This window comes from Nicotiana attenuata, unplaced genomic scaffold (genome assembly GCF_001879085.1).
Source record: "Nicotiana attenuata strain UT unplaced genomic scaffold, NIATTr2, whole genome shotgun sequence".
NCBI classification, from domain to species: domain Eukaryota; kingdom Viridiplantae; phylum Streptophyta; class Magnoliopsida; order Solanales; family Solanaceae; genus Nicotiana; species Nicotiana attenuata.
Genome location: NW_017670305.1, coordinates 951,396 through 968,649, shown reverse-complemented (window position 1 = coordinate 968,649; position 17,254 = coordinate 951,396). Strand labels below are relative to the sequence as shown.

Genomic DNA, 17,254 nt, shown 5'->3' with positions numbered 1-17,254 from the left:
GCATAAGAAGAAAATAACTTCTTGTTAGCGCAAACATGGCGGGTGGCTCCAGAATCTATCCACCATTCTTTAGGATTTCCTACCAAGTTGCATTCAGACAACATGGAACACAAGTCCTCCATTTCTTCAGCATTTTCAACTATGTTAGCTTGATTCTTCTTCTTCTTATCATTCTTTGGTGCACGACAATCCACGGCCTTATGTCCAGATTTTCCACAGTTGTGGCAATTACCCTTGAACTTTTTCTTGCTTGGGTAATTCTTTGGTCCAGAAGCCTTCTTTATCTTCTTATTTTGTGGCGCCTCCTCAACAATATTAGCCCTTATTATTGTCGAGTTTCCACGTGACTTCTTTTCAGCATTTTTGTTGTCTTCTTCTATCCTCAAACGAACAATCAAGTCTTCTAGTGTCATTTTCTTCCGCTTGTGTTTAAGATAGTTCTTAAAGTCCTTCCACAACGGAGGTAACTTCTCAATGAAAGCAGCGACTTGAAAGGCCTCATTTATGACCATACCTTCAGCAAGGAGGTCATACACAATGACTTGTAATTCTTGGACTTGAGTTATGACCGACCTCATGTCAATCATCTTGAAATCCAAAAACCTTGCAGCCACGAACTTCTTAAGTCCGGCATCCTCAGTCTTGTACTTTTTCTCAAGCGCATTCCATAACGCTTTTGAAGTTTCCATAACACTATAGACATTGTACAAGCTATCTTCCAAACAACTCAAAATGTAGTTTTTGCACAAGAAATCAGAATGCTTCCATGCTTCAGTTACAACAAATCGTTCATCATCCGGAGTGTCTTCAGCCAGGACCGGAGGATCCTCCTTGATAAATCGCTGCAAACTCAACGTAGTAAGATAGAAGAGCATCTTCATTTGCCAGCGTTTGAAGTCGATACCGGAAAACTTCCCGGGTTTTTCTGCTGGTGCCATAGCATGAGCAGGAGTTGAACGGCTTGACGAGGCAGCAACATTCGTAACAGTAGCACCCGTTCCCGCAACATTTCCATTAGTTTGGTTTTCATTCGTCATTTTTTCTGTAAAGTTGGAAACAAAACAGAACTTTGTTAAATCAGTGAAGTTTTGATATTTTCAAACTGAATACCAAACCAAACATACAACACGTAACAATGGTGAAGTTTTTATATACTTCAAACCCGTACGTTTATTATTCCGGTAAAGTTTTGATATACTTTATACCGGATAGAACAATTATTGGAGTAGAAAGCACGGAGGCTTTAGTCTCCAAACCAGTATACAAAATATAAATAACAGTTTAATATATATTTCAACACAGAAACGTTAGTATTAAAATTCCTTAAGCTTGTAATCCGCTACTGTGTTAAAACACAAAATCAAAAACCTGTTAGAAGAATAAAAGAAACTGGAAAACAGTAAAGAATAAGAAATATTCCGAGTCCACAATTTGCTTGTGCGTCTAAGGAATTTTAACCCCCTCACACGTTGCCAAGGTAATGGATTAAATCCTCCCAGGATGAAACGGAATAAACCTTCCTGCAACAGTGGCAATACAAACTGCAGGATCCCAACGAACTAAAAAAACGGAGCAAAATCACACTTACAAATTTGAGAGATAGAGACTGTGAATTAGAATGCAGTATTTTCAGAAAGAAGAAAGTTTTGTAATTTTTCAGTGTGTTAAAAACGAAGCAATGCCTCAGAATTTATAGGCAATTATTGGAAGAGGTGTGATGTTTGTTCTGGAAAAGGTGTCTGTTCAGAAGTTTGCACGTCCTGCCGCGGTTACGCCAGGACCGCGGCCAGAATGGCCTTCTGAATCTGCAGCAGTGTTCTAGCACGGTCCTACCGCGGTCACGCCCGGACAGCAGCTAACTAACTGACATTTAATTAATTATTAAGTAATTAATTAAATAAATTTTGTCCAAAAATAATCTTATCGATCGTTTGACAAATCCAAATCCAAATCCAAATCCGAGCCCAGCGAGCGAGCGAGCGACGGCGCGAGGGTTCATTCTCTTCAACTCCTTTTAAGAGCTTTAAGAAGTGATTCTATATATATACACACAAATGTAGTTGTCCCTCACCAATGAGGGACAAAGTTCAAGACAAAAGCTCACTTCATTCAAATTTTCATTTCCCTCCATTTTATTTCCCACCATTTCCAATTCACACTCTTAGACTTTAAAGTCCAATGCTTAAAGTCTTTGAAGCCCAATGCTTTAAAGTCCAACATCATCTACCATCTAAGACAGCTGATGTGCGCAGGCGTCTAATCCCCAAATTCAAAATAACTTTTGGGTTTGAAGCTACAGAGGTTCTAATAGGACTTGGCCTTGCACATCCTTTCTATGGTAATGGTCTCGCTGAGATAGTGGACGATAATGACACTCTGTTTGTAGCAAAAGTTTTTCACAAGTCGTTTATTGAAGTCAATGAGGAAGGTACAGAAGCTGCGGCAGTTACTGCCGCTACAATGATGATTGGGTGCTCAGGTGTGATGATTAAAGAGGAGCCGATAGATTTTGTTGCTGATCATCCCTTCTTGTTCCTTGTGAAAGATGATGCTACTGGTGTTGTTTTGTTCATAGGGACTCTGTTGAATCCTCTTAATCAATTTTAGTTAGTTATATCGATGTTACGTTTATTTTAGTAGTGCTTTCAATTTATTGTAATGACATAACTTGTGTCTCAGTTTGTTTGTACTGCAAGTCCACGTTATTTAATTTCGTCACTTGTTAGTATATGCTCCCTCCGGTTCAAGTGATCAATTTGTTTTTTTATTTTGGTCCAAAATAAGTGTCATTTATATAATCAAGAAAAAATTCAATTTGTTTTTTCAAAATTACCCTTATATATGCATCCCTAAAAAGTCTTTTACTCCTCATATTTGAAAAGAGAAATAAGTGCTACTATAACTATGGTGCAACATTTAATGAAGGGTAGTTTAGTTATACTAACTATTTTCGTCTAGAGTTTAGTAGTTCCTTAATGGGTGTGTCCAAAGCAAATTGTTCATTTATTGTGGACCGGAGGGAGTAAGTATTTGTCATGCTACACATTTAACCCATAAAATTTTAACCTGCCCCGCATAGCATGTTCACCCGCATCCATCCGCCCTGTCCCGCCCCACTCCGCTAATTTTTTTATTTTTATTTTTATTTTTTTAGCTTTGAATTTTCTGCTCAAGCTTTTTAAGTTAGTTAATTATATTTACTTTCATTAGACTAATTCATTTCTTTGGTATATATCAAATGGAATGTTTCTTTTAAGATTTTAAATTTGGGTTACATTTATGATTAGAGATATTTCGGTTGCTTCAGTTGTATCTTGCTAAAGAATATGCTACAGCTATTAGGAGTTTAACCCATAAAGAAAAACAGAAAATAATTAATGCCAATGAATTACATAAATGAAACAAATCAAAGAACTATTTTTAGAAGAAATTTTTTGGCGTTTCCTTGTTTCATTGTCAAAGTATACTTGTTAATTTATGTTCTGCTTTTTGTTTCTTCTGGGGGTGGGGTGGGGTGGGGTGGGGGTGGGTTGTGGTGTGTTCGAGGGGAGGGGGTTGGATTTTAAAATAGCCAGCAATAGAATTTCTGTAGAATAGATTCATCTATTTCTTAACTTTATGTCAGGATTTGAACCCGCACTCGCCCCACACCGCGAATATTTTTATTTAAAAAAAGTGAACTCGCCCCGCCCTGCCCCAGCAACTGCACATGCACATGTATGGGTCAAATCTGACCAGACAAGAATCTGCGAATATTTTCATCTATGTACTCTTCATTGTTGTTTAATGTTATGAAAATCACCATCCTCTTCTTATATAATGGGATTTAATTAATGCTACGGTTAAATCTTATGTTGCTTTGTTTGCTTACTCCTATCTTCTATCTTAGATCGAGGGTAAATTATCTTTGGTTAGAATTTACCTAAAATCTTCTTATTTAATTGGTTCAACAAAAAATCTAAATCATTTTGGTGGAACAGCACAATCCTGCACCGCCCCAGCATAGGTTCAAACTTGCCTCGCCTCGCCTCGCACTGCCCATTGCCGTCCCTAGCTGTATATAAGTTAATTCAGTTAATTCGGCAAAAACTTCCGTTTGAGGACTGAGATTAATGTTTATTCAACGAATAAGAATGTACTACATAAAACATATATTGCATAACAGGAAATTAAACGCATCGAAAAGCAAATAAAAATAAAACCATGACGGTATAGAAACTTCTTCTGGTTAGAATTTTTTTTCCTTTGAGAAAAGATAAATGAAAAATCAGAAACTAATTAACTTTTTCTTGTCTCCAACAACTAGCCTATTTCATAATAGTCTAGTGATTTGCCTACCTTCATAAACTCATCGTAGAATCAAAATTTAATTCGATTGAATTTAACTATTTTTACTTTAATTGTCAATTTTTTTTTCCTCGAAACCATTCATCTATTAATATCTAAACGCTGAGATATGTCCAAAGGAGCGTACAACCTCATTTACAATCCAATTTGGGAATATACTTTCCCAAGACACACCATGTACTAGAGAAATTGAGAACTGCGCTAAGCTATGAGCAATAAAATTAAATATCCTAGGAATATATATATAAAAGAAACATGCTCAAGGTTTGAAGTCATGTTCCAAATATCTTTACATACCACTTCAACATCCCAAGAAGCCTTCACACTTTTCTTCAACATATCGACTATCCCTTTTGCATCAGAGAAAATATGTATTTTCCTCCATTCATTTTGAATAATAGCCTTCCTAATTACAAACGCCTCAGCAATCATGACCTTCCCAAGGGTGGCAAAAAACTGTGTTGAAAAAAAAAAAAAAAAAAAAGGGTCAAATTCCTTGGAGAGTTTAAATTCTAACGGAGCCAAGAAATAATAATAGCAGATGATTTCTTCGCATACTTAATTTGAGTATACAAACTTACCTGATTAATAGTAAATATTATTCCCATGTCTAAGTTTTATTTAGTGGCAAAAACTTCATGATATTTGTGACAAACTAATGAAAGAGAGTTAACCTCAAAACTTGAAAAAACAATTATTTTTTCTTTGATTACGTGGTCACCTCGCTGATGCTGTAGAAAAGGAACAAGTTCCATACTTCTATGCTAAGTATTGACTTCAACTCTGTTCAAACTTTAAACGTGTCTCAACTGCACTATCTCTTTCTTGTTTGACTCTTCAAAATCTTCACACAATCACAGAAATATCCAAATAATCTCCATAGCAATGGACCTTCAAGAATCGATCAGCAACCAAACAGGCGTATCCTTAACATTAGCGAAACATGTTTTTGCAACCGAGGTTAAAGGGGATAACAACATGGTCTTTTCCCCTTTGTCGATCCACGTAGTGTTGGGTCTAATCGCAGCGGGTTCAAATGGTCCGACCCGTGACCAGTTGCTCGCTATCCTCAAATCCAAATCTACAGATGAACTCAACTCTCTCTCTTCTCAGCTTGTTGATGTTGTCTTTGCTGATGGTAGCCCCAGTGGTGGGCCTCGTTTGTCCATTGCTAATGGGGTCTGGGTTGAGCAGACTTTGCCTTTGAAGCCTTCTTTCAAACGGATTGTGGACAATTTTTATAAAGCTGCTTCTGTTTCTGTTGATTTCCAGAATAAGGTAAGATTTTTAAGCCCCGATTTTAACCGTTGCTTAGTTACTTCAGTAGAGTAGGATTATTTCAGTTTTTCCTCTTTTTTTGGAGCTGAGATTACTATTGGGTTCGAAATTTAATATTGTATGTATTTAGTAGATATGTTAACACATACACCGGGAGCCAAAGCTAGTGGGTTCGACTGAACCCTCAGCTTATACTATGCATCCCACCCACCCCCCACCCCCGGGTCTGGTTATGGATCAAGCTACATTTTGAGAACTTCTACTTCTATAAAACCCTAATTTGCCTCAAAAATCAAATTATTTTGTAAAAGGATTAGATGTAGGTGATTCATAAAGCTGACGGTAACTATATGGGACTGAGTAATTAATCAATTCAGTTATGAAATGCTTGATGGGATAATTATACTACGAGGAAATCTGTTGTATCATTTGAGTTTGTGAGTTCTTACAGGCAAATTTCATTGCCATTCAGGTCCAAGCACTTTTTTTTCCAATTTCTGTTTCCTTTTTTTTCGAAATACTTTAACTTACGGATTGGTCATACTTATCAAAGATTAAGCTTTATTTAGAAGCTGATATCCGGTTAGGAGGTGTATACAATATAGATTGAAATACTATAAAGTTGAGTAGCAGTATCACTGATTTTGATCTTTGTAAACTGTTAAGTTAGCTTGGTAAAGTAATGTGGTGAATGGATTGTGAACTAGGACATTGGAAGTAACAATTTGATGATAAAATCTTCCTACTCCAATGGAGCTAGGGTTTTGGTTACTGTGAATTCTCGACCTTCAAATATCTTTTGTTCAGTAGGACCAGCCAAAGCTGTCCTGTTTACTTTTTGTTACGCATGAAATTCAGTGCGCTTAATGTTTATGCTCGAGGGATTTGCATTATAAAACTTTGTGCTTTTCATCTTTTGGCATTGAAAACTTAGGGATTTGGTACACACAACGATAAAGCCAAAGGTGTAAAACAATTTTGTTGCGCCTTTAGCTTTATCTGTGTGTAGCTTTTTCTCTATGAACAGATGGGGTTGAATTTGTGCATTTAAATGATTGATGAACAGTAGGCCAATGAATGGTTTCTCACACATTTTCATTATGCTTATCATTAACTATGATCTCAAATACTGATGTATTGCTGCATTCACCGGAGATTGAAGTAGTTCTACTTCTACATTCATTGCATAAGAAACTGGCTATACTCTTCTAACTTTTCTGTTTCCCTGCAATCTTAGGGTGGATAGTTCTACTAACCTATGAACTTTAATCACCCAGCACCTGCAGCTGAGTCAGAAAATAAAGTAAAGGAAAACTAAAAAGAATCCTTTTGCATATATTTTATTATTAAATTTTGATGATTTGTAGGCTGTTGAGGTTGCCAATCAAGTGAATCAATGGGCTGAAAAGGAAACAAGCGGGCTTATCAAAGAAATTCTTCCAGCTGACTCAGTTGACAGTGCAACAAGACTTGTGTTTGCAAATGCATTGTACTTTAAAGGAGCCTGGGATGAGAAGTTCGATGCATCAGTGACTAAGGACAATGAGTTCCACCTTCTCAATGGGACCTCTGTTCAAGTGCCCTTCATGACTAGCAAGAAGAAGCAATACGTAAAAGCTTTTGATGGTTTCAAGGTTTTGGGGCTTCCTTATAAACAGGGTGAAGATAGGCGTCGTTTTACCATGTACTTCTTTCTGCCTGATGCCAGTGATGGACTGCCAGCTTTGGTAGATAAGGTCAGCTCTGAATCCCAATTCTTGGAGCGTCACCTTCCATATCAGAAGGTTGGAGTGGGTGAATTTCGTATCCCCAAATTTAAAATATCGTTTGGATTTGAAGCTTCTAACATTCTGAAAGGGCTTGGCCTGGTATTGCCTTTCTCTGGTGATGGCCTAACTGAGATGGTGGACTCCCCTGTTGGCAGTAACCTTTATGTTTCTAGCATTTTCCACAAGTCCTTTATTGAGGTAAATGAAGAGGGAACCGAAGCTGCAGCTGCAACCGCTGGTGTGATTAAACTAAGGTCATTGATGGTGGAAGAGAAAGTAGACTTTGTTGCTGATCATCCATATCTCTTCCTGATTAGAGAAGATGCAACGGGCGTGGTACTGTTTGTTGGTAGTGTGCTAAATCCTCTAGTAGACTAAGTCGTGTTCCCAGAATATGGAGGTTGATAAGTGTTTGCATCTTCTTTGTATTGCTTGGACTTATTTGGTGCCCAAAGTTAGTTCAAACCGCTTTCACGCCCTTCTATCTTGAGGTTGAAATATTTTCTACTGAAGAATTTTTTTCATGTACACTTCAAGAATCCTACTCCCTCCTGGTAATGCGAGTAAAATTTTAGTAACTGCTCTTTGTACTATTGAAGTCGATATAGCTTGTATGCCTTACATTGTACTTTGAAATAATTGACATCAAAGGTCTGTCTAATACTTTCAATTTCTAGTTATAGTTGATGTAGCTACATGTGTTTTCTTGTCTGTTTGCCTGGTCCAAAAGAGGATACATAGGAACATGCTAACTATAGAGAAATAGATGTGGAGGTTTATTTCAAACTGGCCTCATCTAAAGCAATTTAAAAGTTGTTACAAGACAAGCCATTTGAAAATGGAAAGAGCTTAAACCAAGACTCTGAAGAATAGCAATGCTGCTTTCCAGTATTGGGGGTTTTATTATTACTGTTTGTTAGTCTTGGGTTTTAGCCTCCTGTTCTTCTTTACACAATTGATTTAATCATCAATGAATTCCTTAATTTAACCAAGCACGGAACAGATTGACATATTGCAGTCTTAAATGTCCATTCAAAAGAGCTCAATTCATTGTTGCTCCTTGACCTTACTGGAGTTGATTCTGCACTTCGTTGGATGAGATCGTCCAAGGTGTAAAGGCTGTCAACTAGCTAAGTCCGGGGTAATTAGGACTACAAATTGTTGTGCACCTAATAAACGGTGCCAAGTTTAGGAGATACAACAACAAAAAATCCGGTGTAATCTAGGACCTTACCCCACCTTCAAGAGCCAAGTTTAGGAGGTAATTAGGTATTTTTCTTCCTCTTTTTATTTATTTAAGTTCTTCTTATTGATTATGTATATCTTACTGAAAAGAATGTATCACTGCTTTAAACCATACATACCAAGGTATATTCTCTATAACTTCGAAGAGGAGAAATGTGGTCATTATTGAAAGGTCACTGCAGGGCTTGCCACTTCCTTAAGCTTTATGGTAATGAATTTCATATGAAGCCCTCTGCTTACAAACTTTCCATTCCTTGTATTATTGGGGCTAATTTTAGATTATGCATTTGCATTTCGAGTTCTAAATGACAAAGTGGCTACTTTTAAAAAAATTTAATCTCAATACCTTCTAAAGCAAATCAAATACCGTTGATATAATTTGTCTGCATTTGTATGTGAGCAAGGCCGGTGCCGACCTTCTAGTACTGGAACTTTGGGAGTGACATTCGTTTTTGGATTTTCAACAAATTTTTTGTTATCCAACCAAATATTCTGTGGGGTAATTATAACCCCAATTCTTTAAAGGGTATTTTTATTCTATGGAAATTTTACCTCCTATAGCAAAAGATATTCACCCTATTTATTATAAACCAAAATTATTTTAAAATATTATTTTCTATAGCTACCTTTTATATTTTATAGCAAAATAAGTATTTGTGGTATATACTATTATTGAGGCATGAAATACGCTATATATGTTTTTCCTCTCTCTTAGAAGCTGAACGTACATATATTTAAGGTGATTGTCGTTGATGTATTTATGAATACATGGTGCGCATACATGTGAATTGTTACGCGGCGCCTTCCTGAGATTCCTTGGAAGGGCGACGTAAGGCTAGGCAACTGATGTCAGTGCAGTTGCTGTCCGCCAACTGAGGTCCCCTCCGTACGCTAGACGAGATTGTCAGTGCAGTACGGGAAAACCAATGTCAAGAGCAATTGAGAGAACAGAAATGAGAATTCAGAATGAAAGAAAGCTTGATTGCATTAATGAAAGCTATTACAGAAAAGCAACGTGGTGTCGAGGGGGAGAGACACCAGTACAGAGAATTGCTTGCTTGTTAGAAAGTTTTGATTGCTTGATCCCCCCTAATAATACTTAAAAAAAATAATCCAAAGCTACAAGACTAGACTTGACTAAGCTAGAGAAACATAATGGAAGTACATGAAATAAAAGTACTCTATATTTACAATGAAAATGACTTAGTTTTCTATAAGGCAGCAGCAGGTCCGTTGTCAGCAGCAGTGTCTTTGGCATCACGGTCTGCGCGCGCGGCGTTGTCTGCGCACACGGCGCTGTTGGCTTCTGCCTGCGGCTTGGCGCTGGCGAGGGATATCGGTGGGGCGACAGAGGCACCTGCGCGCTTGTCACTTGGCGCGGCCAAGACCACGGGGCCGTCCGTGGCGCTAGGTATTGGGAGGCTTGCTAGGACGCCACGGGGCGCGCCCAAGGGGTCATGGGGCATGGCTGGAAAGCCGCCCATGACAGAATACATGCGCGTACAGCTGGACTGCCCTGATTTTAGGCATTTTTTGCTGCTGTATTCATGAATACATGGTGCAAATACATGTGAATACATGCGCATACAGCTGGACTGCTCTCATTTTTAGGCACTTTTTGCTACTGTATTCACGAATACAGCAGCGCGAATACAACAAATACACTATCGTAACAACTGAATAGTAGCTATAGGAAGTAATTATGTATATGGTAGCTATAGGAAGTTAATAGCCACTAAACAATAGTGGTTTTTGAAAAATCCTCTATTTCTATACCAAGTATGCGTTTCATTCCCTTTCTTTGTGTTGTAAAACAACTTGCAAAAATCAAAGTGAAAACTACAACTATCTATTAGTATTAGTCTATTAGAGTATGAATTATAAAGTGGACACGCACATCTCATACTATTTAAGTCCTCCAATTGAAAATATATTATAGTGTTACAAAAGATTATATAAGGTGCGTGTGGTTTGAAAGAAAATAATTTCTAGAAAATTTGTTCCAAAAAATAGGAGAATGCCAGAAAATATATTTTAGGAAAATTATTTTCCACCTAAAGAGGGAGTATGACTTCTCTCACTTCTGGGCGGAAGTCAATTTTCTTTTATAATTATCACAAACTTCATACTACTACTTAAACTAATGGTTAAGTAATTATTATCAATCTTTAGTATTCAAAATATTTATCATAATGCAATTCGTTTTGCTAATATCATCTTAACTTCAATAGATATATTTCTATAGAAGTCATTTTCAGGGGAAAAAATACCGCCATGTATATGTTACAGTAATCAAGAATTTTATGTGTCTCAATTAGGGGTGTGCATAGGTCGAGTTGGTTCGGATTTTATAATTACCAAACCAAACTAATTGTATCGGGTTATTAAATCAAAAGACCAAACTAAACCAATAAAAGTCAGGTTTTTCAATCTCGGTTTTTCTTGGATTTTTCGGATTTTCGGGTTTTGTTCATAAAAGTCTTCATAGCACAAAATATAGAATTTGTGCTCCAAATATTTATTTAATCCTAGTAAGATAGAACAATATAAGGTGTTTTTCAATAGAATAACATAAATATGAGATGAGTCATGGCATTGTACTAAGATATTCAACAATAAAGATAATAAAATCGCATGAAATAAGTATTATTAATAAGCCAGAATGAAAACAAACATTATTTAAAATTACTAATAAGTTTCTAAAATAAGTACTATTATTTACATAACTAAACACTAAAAGAATTATAACTTATGCATTTTATCTAAACCACGAAAAAATTAAAAATAAATACCCAACACTATTTTCATTCATAGTACAATTGAATTGAATATCATTTTTTTTTTGGTAATTAAATGCTTTTATTACCAAGTAAATATTTACAGCATATACCAAGAGACTAAACTTCTGTACTCTCCTTTGTTGGACATGAAGGATTCTACACTACCCCTTAAACAACTATATTCCTTGCTAGATTATACTGGATACCAGTTCATATTACTTAGGTAGGCATCCAGTTTTTTACAACTTTGAGCTCGTATATGAATCTCATGTACTATCATTTTCACTATACTCACAACATTGATTTTTTCCTTTTGAAATATACTCTTATTCCTAGCCTGCCAGACATGGTAAAACTGCAGCCAAAGTAATTATGTATATCTCTGCTCCAGCACTCTTTCCTGTTGCTTTCTCAACTGCCCATTGTACTTCTTCATGCCATTGTTTCTTTCTTCTCACGATCCCTTGCCAATGTAACAATTTCTGCCATATTTCTCATGCTACTTCACACTCAAAGAATAGATGTTGTACTGTTTCATTGCTCCGCTGACATATTGAACATACTGTTTCATCAACTAAACCTCATCTAGCAAGTTTGTCCTTAGTAGCTATTCTATCTAGGATTGCCAACCTTAGGATGAAAATCCATTTAGGCATCCCCTTGTTATTGCATACTAGACCTCTCCATGGCACCTTTTGGAAGCCCCCTTGTAGTTTTTTGTACAACTGTTTGGTGGAGAACCTATCTAAATTTCTTCACATCTTCTTCTGAGTATCCTGCCTCTTTGAATTGCGTCTTTGTTTTGAAAATCTTTTGTATTACCCATGATGCATTCCTAGGCTCTATGTCCCAAATACAGTTCTCTTTTATATAATACGTATGAACCCATTGCACCTACATTTTCTCCTTCTTTTTACATATATTCCATAGCAACTTACAAATAGCTGCTTTGTTCCACATCTCTATGTTGGTGAAGTTTAGTCCCCCTGCTGATTTAGGTATACATAATTTGTCCCAAGCAATCAGTGCCTTTCTTGTTGGTTCAGCATTCCCCGTCCATAGAAATCTTCTGCATATTGTCTCAATGAATTGTATAATCTTCTTTGGTAATATGAAGACTTGTGCCCAGAAGTTTTGAATTGTTCCCAATACGCTTTCGATCAATGTTGCTCTCTCTGCATAGGATAGGAACTTGGCTGTCCAGCATTGCACTCTACTTAGCATCTTGTCAATCAAGGGCTCACATTGGACTATTGATAGTCTCTTTGTACTCAATAGGACACCAAGATATCTAAAGGGTAGATCACGTTTAGTATATCCTAGTATTTCCAGGATCCTTTGCTGCACTGTTGTTAACACCACCAAAGTATACACTGCTCTTGCTTGTATTTGCCACTAGTCCAGAAGCTTTAGAAAATCTTTGAAACTGCTTGTGAATTTCCACCACAGATTTCTCCTCTCCCTTGCAGAATAACAGTAGGTCATCAGCAAAACCTAGCTGTATGAGATTCAGTTTAGCACACCTTGGATGGAACTTGAAGTTTTTGTTGCTTCCTAGCTGTTGAGTAGTCTACATAAGTACTCCATTACTATGACAAAAAGCAATGGTGAGAGTGGATCTCCCTGCCTTAGCCCTCTTTTTGCTTCAAATGGCTCGATTGGCTTCCATTGACAATGATTGAGTAAGATACTGTGCTAATGCAGGCCATCACCCAGTTTACATATTTTTCTGGAAGTCCCAGCATCCTCATTACCTGTTCCACATATGCCCATTCTACTGAGTCTTAAGCCTTCTGCATGTCTATCTTTAGCATGCATCTGGGTGATGTATTCTTCCTTCCATAGCCTTTGATCAATTCATGGCTCATTATAATATTATCAGTGATCACTCTTCCTGGTACAAAGGCTGTTTGACAATTATCTATCACCTCTGGCAAGACTTCCTGCAATCTGGTTGTTAAGATTTTGGATATGATCTTGTATAGAACAGTGCAACATGATATAAGTCGAAACTCTTTAATATTTCTGGGATTTTTCACTTTTGGGATCAGAGTTATAGTAGTGCAGTTGATTTGCTTACACATTTCTGGGTTGTCAAAGAATTCCAACACTGCTTGAGTCACCTCCTTGCCTATAATATGCCATGCTTTCTTGTAGAAAAAAGCATTGTATCCATCACAGCCTGGAGCTTTGTTGTCATCAATATTCTGAAGTGCTTGTTTAACATCTTCTTCAGTTACTTCTCTTATTAGATTCAATTGTTGATGTCTATTCAGGTTGTTCCCCTACTTCATTACTTCTGAGTTTACTGCTGGCAATTGTACTGCTGTTGTTCCAAGTAGATTCTTATAGAAGTTTAGGATCTCAGCTTCCACATCTGTAGCTGTATTTAGTATCTGGCATGCACTATTAAACAAACTACCAATATGGTTAGTGGCTTGTCTACTCTTAGTACAAGCTTGAAAATATGATGTGTTTGCATCTCCCAAATTGAGCCATTTGATCCTTGACTTTTGCTTCATTATGCTTTCCTCAATTCCAATCCATTTAGCTAGCTCCTTCCTTGCTTCTTTTTCTTGTGTTATACCTTCAGTACTGCAGCCAGGACCATCCATTTGCTTTTGAATCCCCTCCAACTTTAGTCTTGCTTCTTGGATTCTTTGCACAGTATTGTTAAATTCTTGCCTATTCATCTGCTTCAGTTTGTTCTTTAGCATCTTGAGTTTCATCCATACTCTGGTCATTGTTTTTCCTTCTTCTCTTTTCCTCCAGCATTCATACACAGTATCCTCAAATTCTTTATGTTGTGCCATACAATTAAAGAAATTGAAAGGTCTCCCACCATTCTGTTGCTCATAGTCCATTGTTAGACTTAATGGGCAATGATCTGAAAACCCAGGTTGCAATGCCCTTCCTACCATTACAGGCCATTTTTGGATCCATGCAGCATTAATAAGAATTCTATCTATTTTGTTGTGGACATGATTGTTAGTCCACGTATACTTCCTTCCAACTGTCTTTAGTTCAGTTAGTCCATTTCTCCAGATGAATTCTTTGAAGTCTTTCACTTCAAATTCCTGTACTGGTGTCCCTTGGGCCCTATCTTCATTAGTCAAGATGGTGTTGTAATCACCCATTAACACACAAGGATCAATAGCACCAGCTATTGCTTTTTCCATATCTTCCCATAGTCTTTTCCTATCCTGTATAGTATGCATACCATAGACAACACCAAATCTGAATTTATTGCCATTTTGCCTCTCTGTGACTCCCTATTATGTATTGCTGGTGCATTTCATAATACTCAAAATCTACCCTTGTTTGATCCCAAGCAACCCATATTCTACCACCTGGAGCCTGAGTATAATTTGCTATCCATTTCCAATTATTGAAAACCTTCTTTATGATACCTTCTGCCTTTGTTTCTTTAACTCTATTCTCTAAGACTGCCATTAGCACTACCTTATTCTCCCTAATAAAATTTTTTAGTTCCTTTTGCGTATACATCTTATTCATACCTCTAACATTCCAAACTATGATGTTCATCATTATATATTTCTTTGATTGGTGTTACCCCCTCTGCCTCTATCTCTAGGCAGTTCCCTCTCTTTGTCATGCTCCCCTGTCATTTGGACTAGTCTTTGTGCAGTGTCTACCAAAGCTTTGAAAGCATTGCCAGTGTTAATTTCCATCCCATCTCTTCCAATTGCTCCAAGAATCTGCCTCTTGAACTGAATATCTTTTATTAGCATTAGTATTAATTTGGTATTGATTTAGGATTATTTGAATTACTAACATTTACGACTATAAAACTTATTGGATCATCCAAAAATTACAAGTCCAAGCTTGAAATAATACGTGAAAAGATAAAACTATGAAAAAGGTTAAGAAATATTTATAAACTACACTACAATAAATATTTTTATGTATTAAATATATTTAAAACGTCTATACATATAATGTCGGGTTGGCTTGGTTTCGGTTTGATTTTTTTTAGTTAAAACCAAACCAAACCAAATGTGGTCGAGTTTTTTTTCCAACAGCAAACAATATCAAACCAAACTATAGTCGAATTTTTTTTCTCGGTATGAATCGGATTATCGGATTGATGCGATTTATCGGTTTCATTTGTACGCCCCTAATCTCAATAAGTAAACTACAAAAGAAATATAGTAGTACTATACTTTTTACTTTCTAGTTTCAGTAAAAGAACAATTGTAAAACAATTAACAAGTGTGTTAGTGAACCGTGTAAACCCAACACCAAAATTTTCAAGCTATAAATCTTCTTTAAAATCTGCAACATGCGCCTAGGGCAGATATAGAGTTTACGCAGATTCTAAAATAACTCAGTAGCTTTAACCCAAATTTTATATTTGCCGTAAAGAATTATTTGATATCCATAAATTATCAATTTAGAACTCATTAACTCTAAAGATTTAGAATACATAACTCATAAGATTTAAATCGTGGATTAATCTTTGAATTAGGGGCCTGCTTAAAGAAAACTCTTTCATCAAAATATGAGGTTATCTTGTATTTTCATCTGAAATATTGACTCCAGTGAGGCAATCTGAAGTTTGCTTGCTATTATAGGATCTCATTCTATAGGTTAAATTTTGTAACCTTTATTTACATGAATTGCCATTTCAGAAGCCTCTGAAATATTCAATATTAGAACCAAACGTAAAACTTTATCGAGTCAAAAGCTGCTTTTTTGGTAAAAATAGCAAGTTAGTAAAAGGATAATCATAGTACTAGTATAATATACTCCAATATTAATTACAATGAATTATATATGAATAATGTACATTAAAAAAAAATGAGATCCGAGTACAATGAATTCTAATAGTAATATTTAATAAGTTCTATAATTTTGAAACAGTTCGCCGCAGATGTTCACATACACACTGCGACTTCCACGTGCTGGCGCGAAGTTTCAAATAGTCAAACCGTACTATTTTCCCAATTTGGTGCTGCATTTGTTGCAATTTTCCGGTTCACGTCATGACCCAAAATTACACTTTATGAGTTTATACTGTAATTTCAAATTAATACTCACTCCAGTTAAAAATAAGTGATTTTTTAGATGTTTTTACACAAATTAAGAAATCTACCTTTTAGCATTAATTAGCAATAGAATTAACCATATTAACCTTTACTAAACATAAATACTCCTAACACATATTCCAACGCTATTTACTCCAATGATAATGTAGGAAAAAAATAATTAATTCATTCTTGAAATCTGAAAAAATCACTTATTTTGGACCACAAGAAAAAGGCCAAAAAATTACTTATTTTGGACCGGAGGGAGTATAAAATAATAGTTAATTTCATAGATATTTATAAATATATAGTAAAATTTCTAATATAAATATAAGGTCTACTCAAAATTTATTGGATTCCCGAAAATCCATATTTAATGTTCTAGGTCCGCCACTAACCACCTTGATCTTCATATAAGCCTAGGACGAGCCAGAGGTGCTCTAAATGACTTTTATCGAAAAATTACAATGTATATATATTTATTATTTTTTAGTTATATAATAATAGATAAATTTCCTTGATGAAAATTATGCTTTTAACATTATCCTCTCCCAATAGTAATGTAGTATGGATCCATTGTCTCTCATAAATAATCTTAAATTACTATTGAATGACCCACTTCATTTTTTATCAATTTAAGATATTTTTTTATTCAAAAGCTAATGAATGGGATATTGTTTCTCAAACTCATCATATCAAGGGTATTATATGAAATTTACTCTTGTAATACTGATGATCTTTTGAAATGAAGTAGTAAGCTGTCACATAATAATAAGAAAAGAAAAAA

General features: G+C 36.0%; 2 protein-coding genes across 2 annotated transcripts; both read left to right on the top strand.

Annotated features, from left to right (window-relative positions):
- The first annotated feature begins 35 nt into the window (after positions 1-35).
- On the top strand, positions 36-2,607 carry LOC109237528 (serpin-ZXA-like). Its single transcript, XM_019403842.1, has 2 exons — positions 36-42; positions 2,213-2,607. The coding sequence occupies exons 1-2, from the start codon at positions 36-38 to the stop codon at positions 2,605-2,607; spliced, it is 402 nt and encodes a 133-aa protein (XP_019259387.1).
- A 2,439-nt stretch (positions 2,608-5,046) lies between these two features.
- Positions 5,047-8,085, top strand: LOC109237543 (serpin-ZX-like). The gene is made up of 2 exons (XM_019403862.1): positions 5,047-5,625; positions 6,993-8,085. Exons 1-2 carry the CDS (start codon positions 5,233-5,235, stop codon positions 7,770-7,772), a joined length of 1,173 nt encoding a protein of 390 aa, XP_019259407.1. The 5' UTR covers positions 5,047-5,232; the 3' UTR covers positions 7,773-8,085.
- The last annotated feature ends 9,169 nt before the right edge of the window (positions 8,086-17,254 follow it).

Coding starts and splice junctions, on each gene's coding strand:
- LOC109237543 (XM_019403862.1), top strand. CDS start 5,233: ATGGACCTTCAAGAATCGATCAGCAACCAAACAGGCGTATCCTTAACA. Junction 5,626..6,992: donor CTGTTGATTTCCAGAATAAG/GTAAGATTTTTA, acceptor GATGATTTGTAG/GCTGTTGAGGTTGCCAATCA.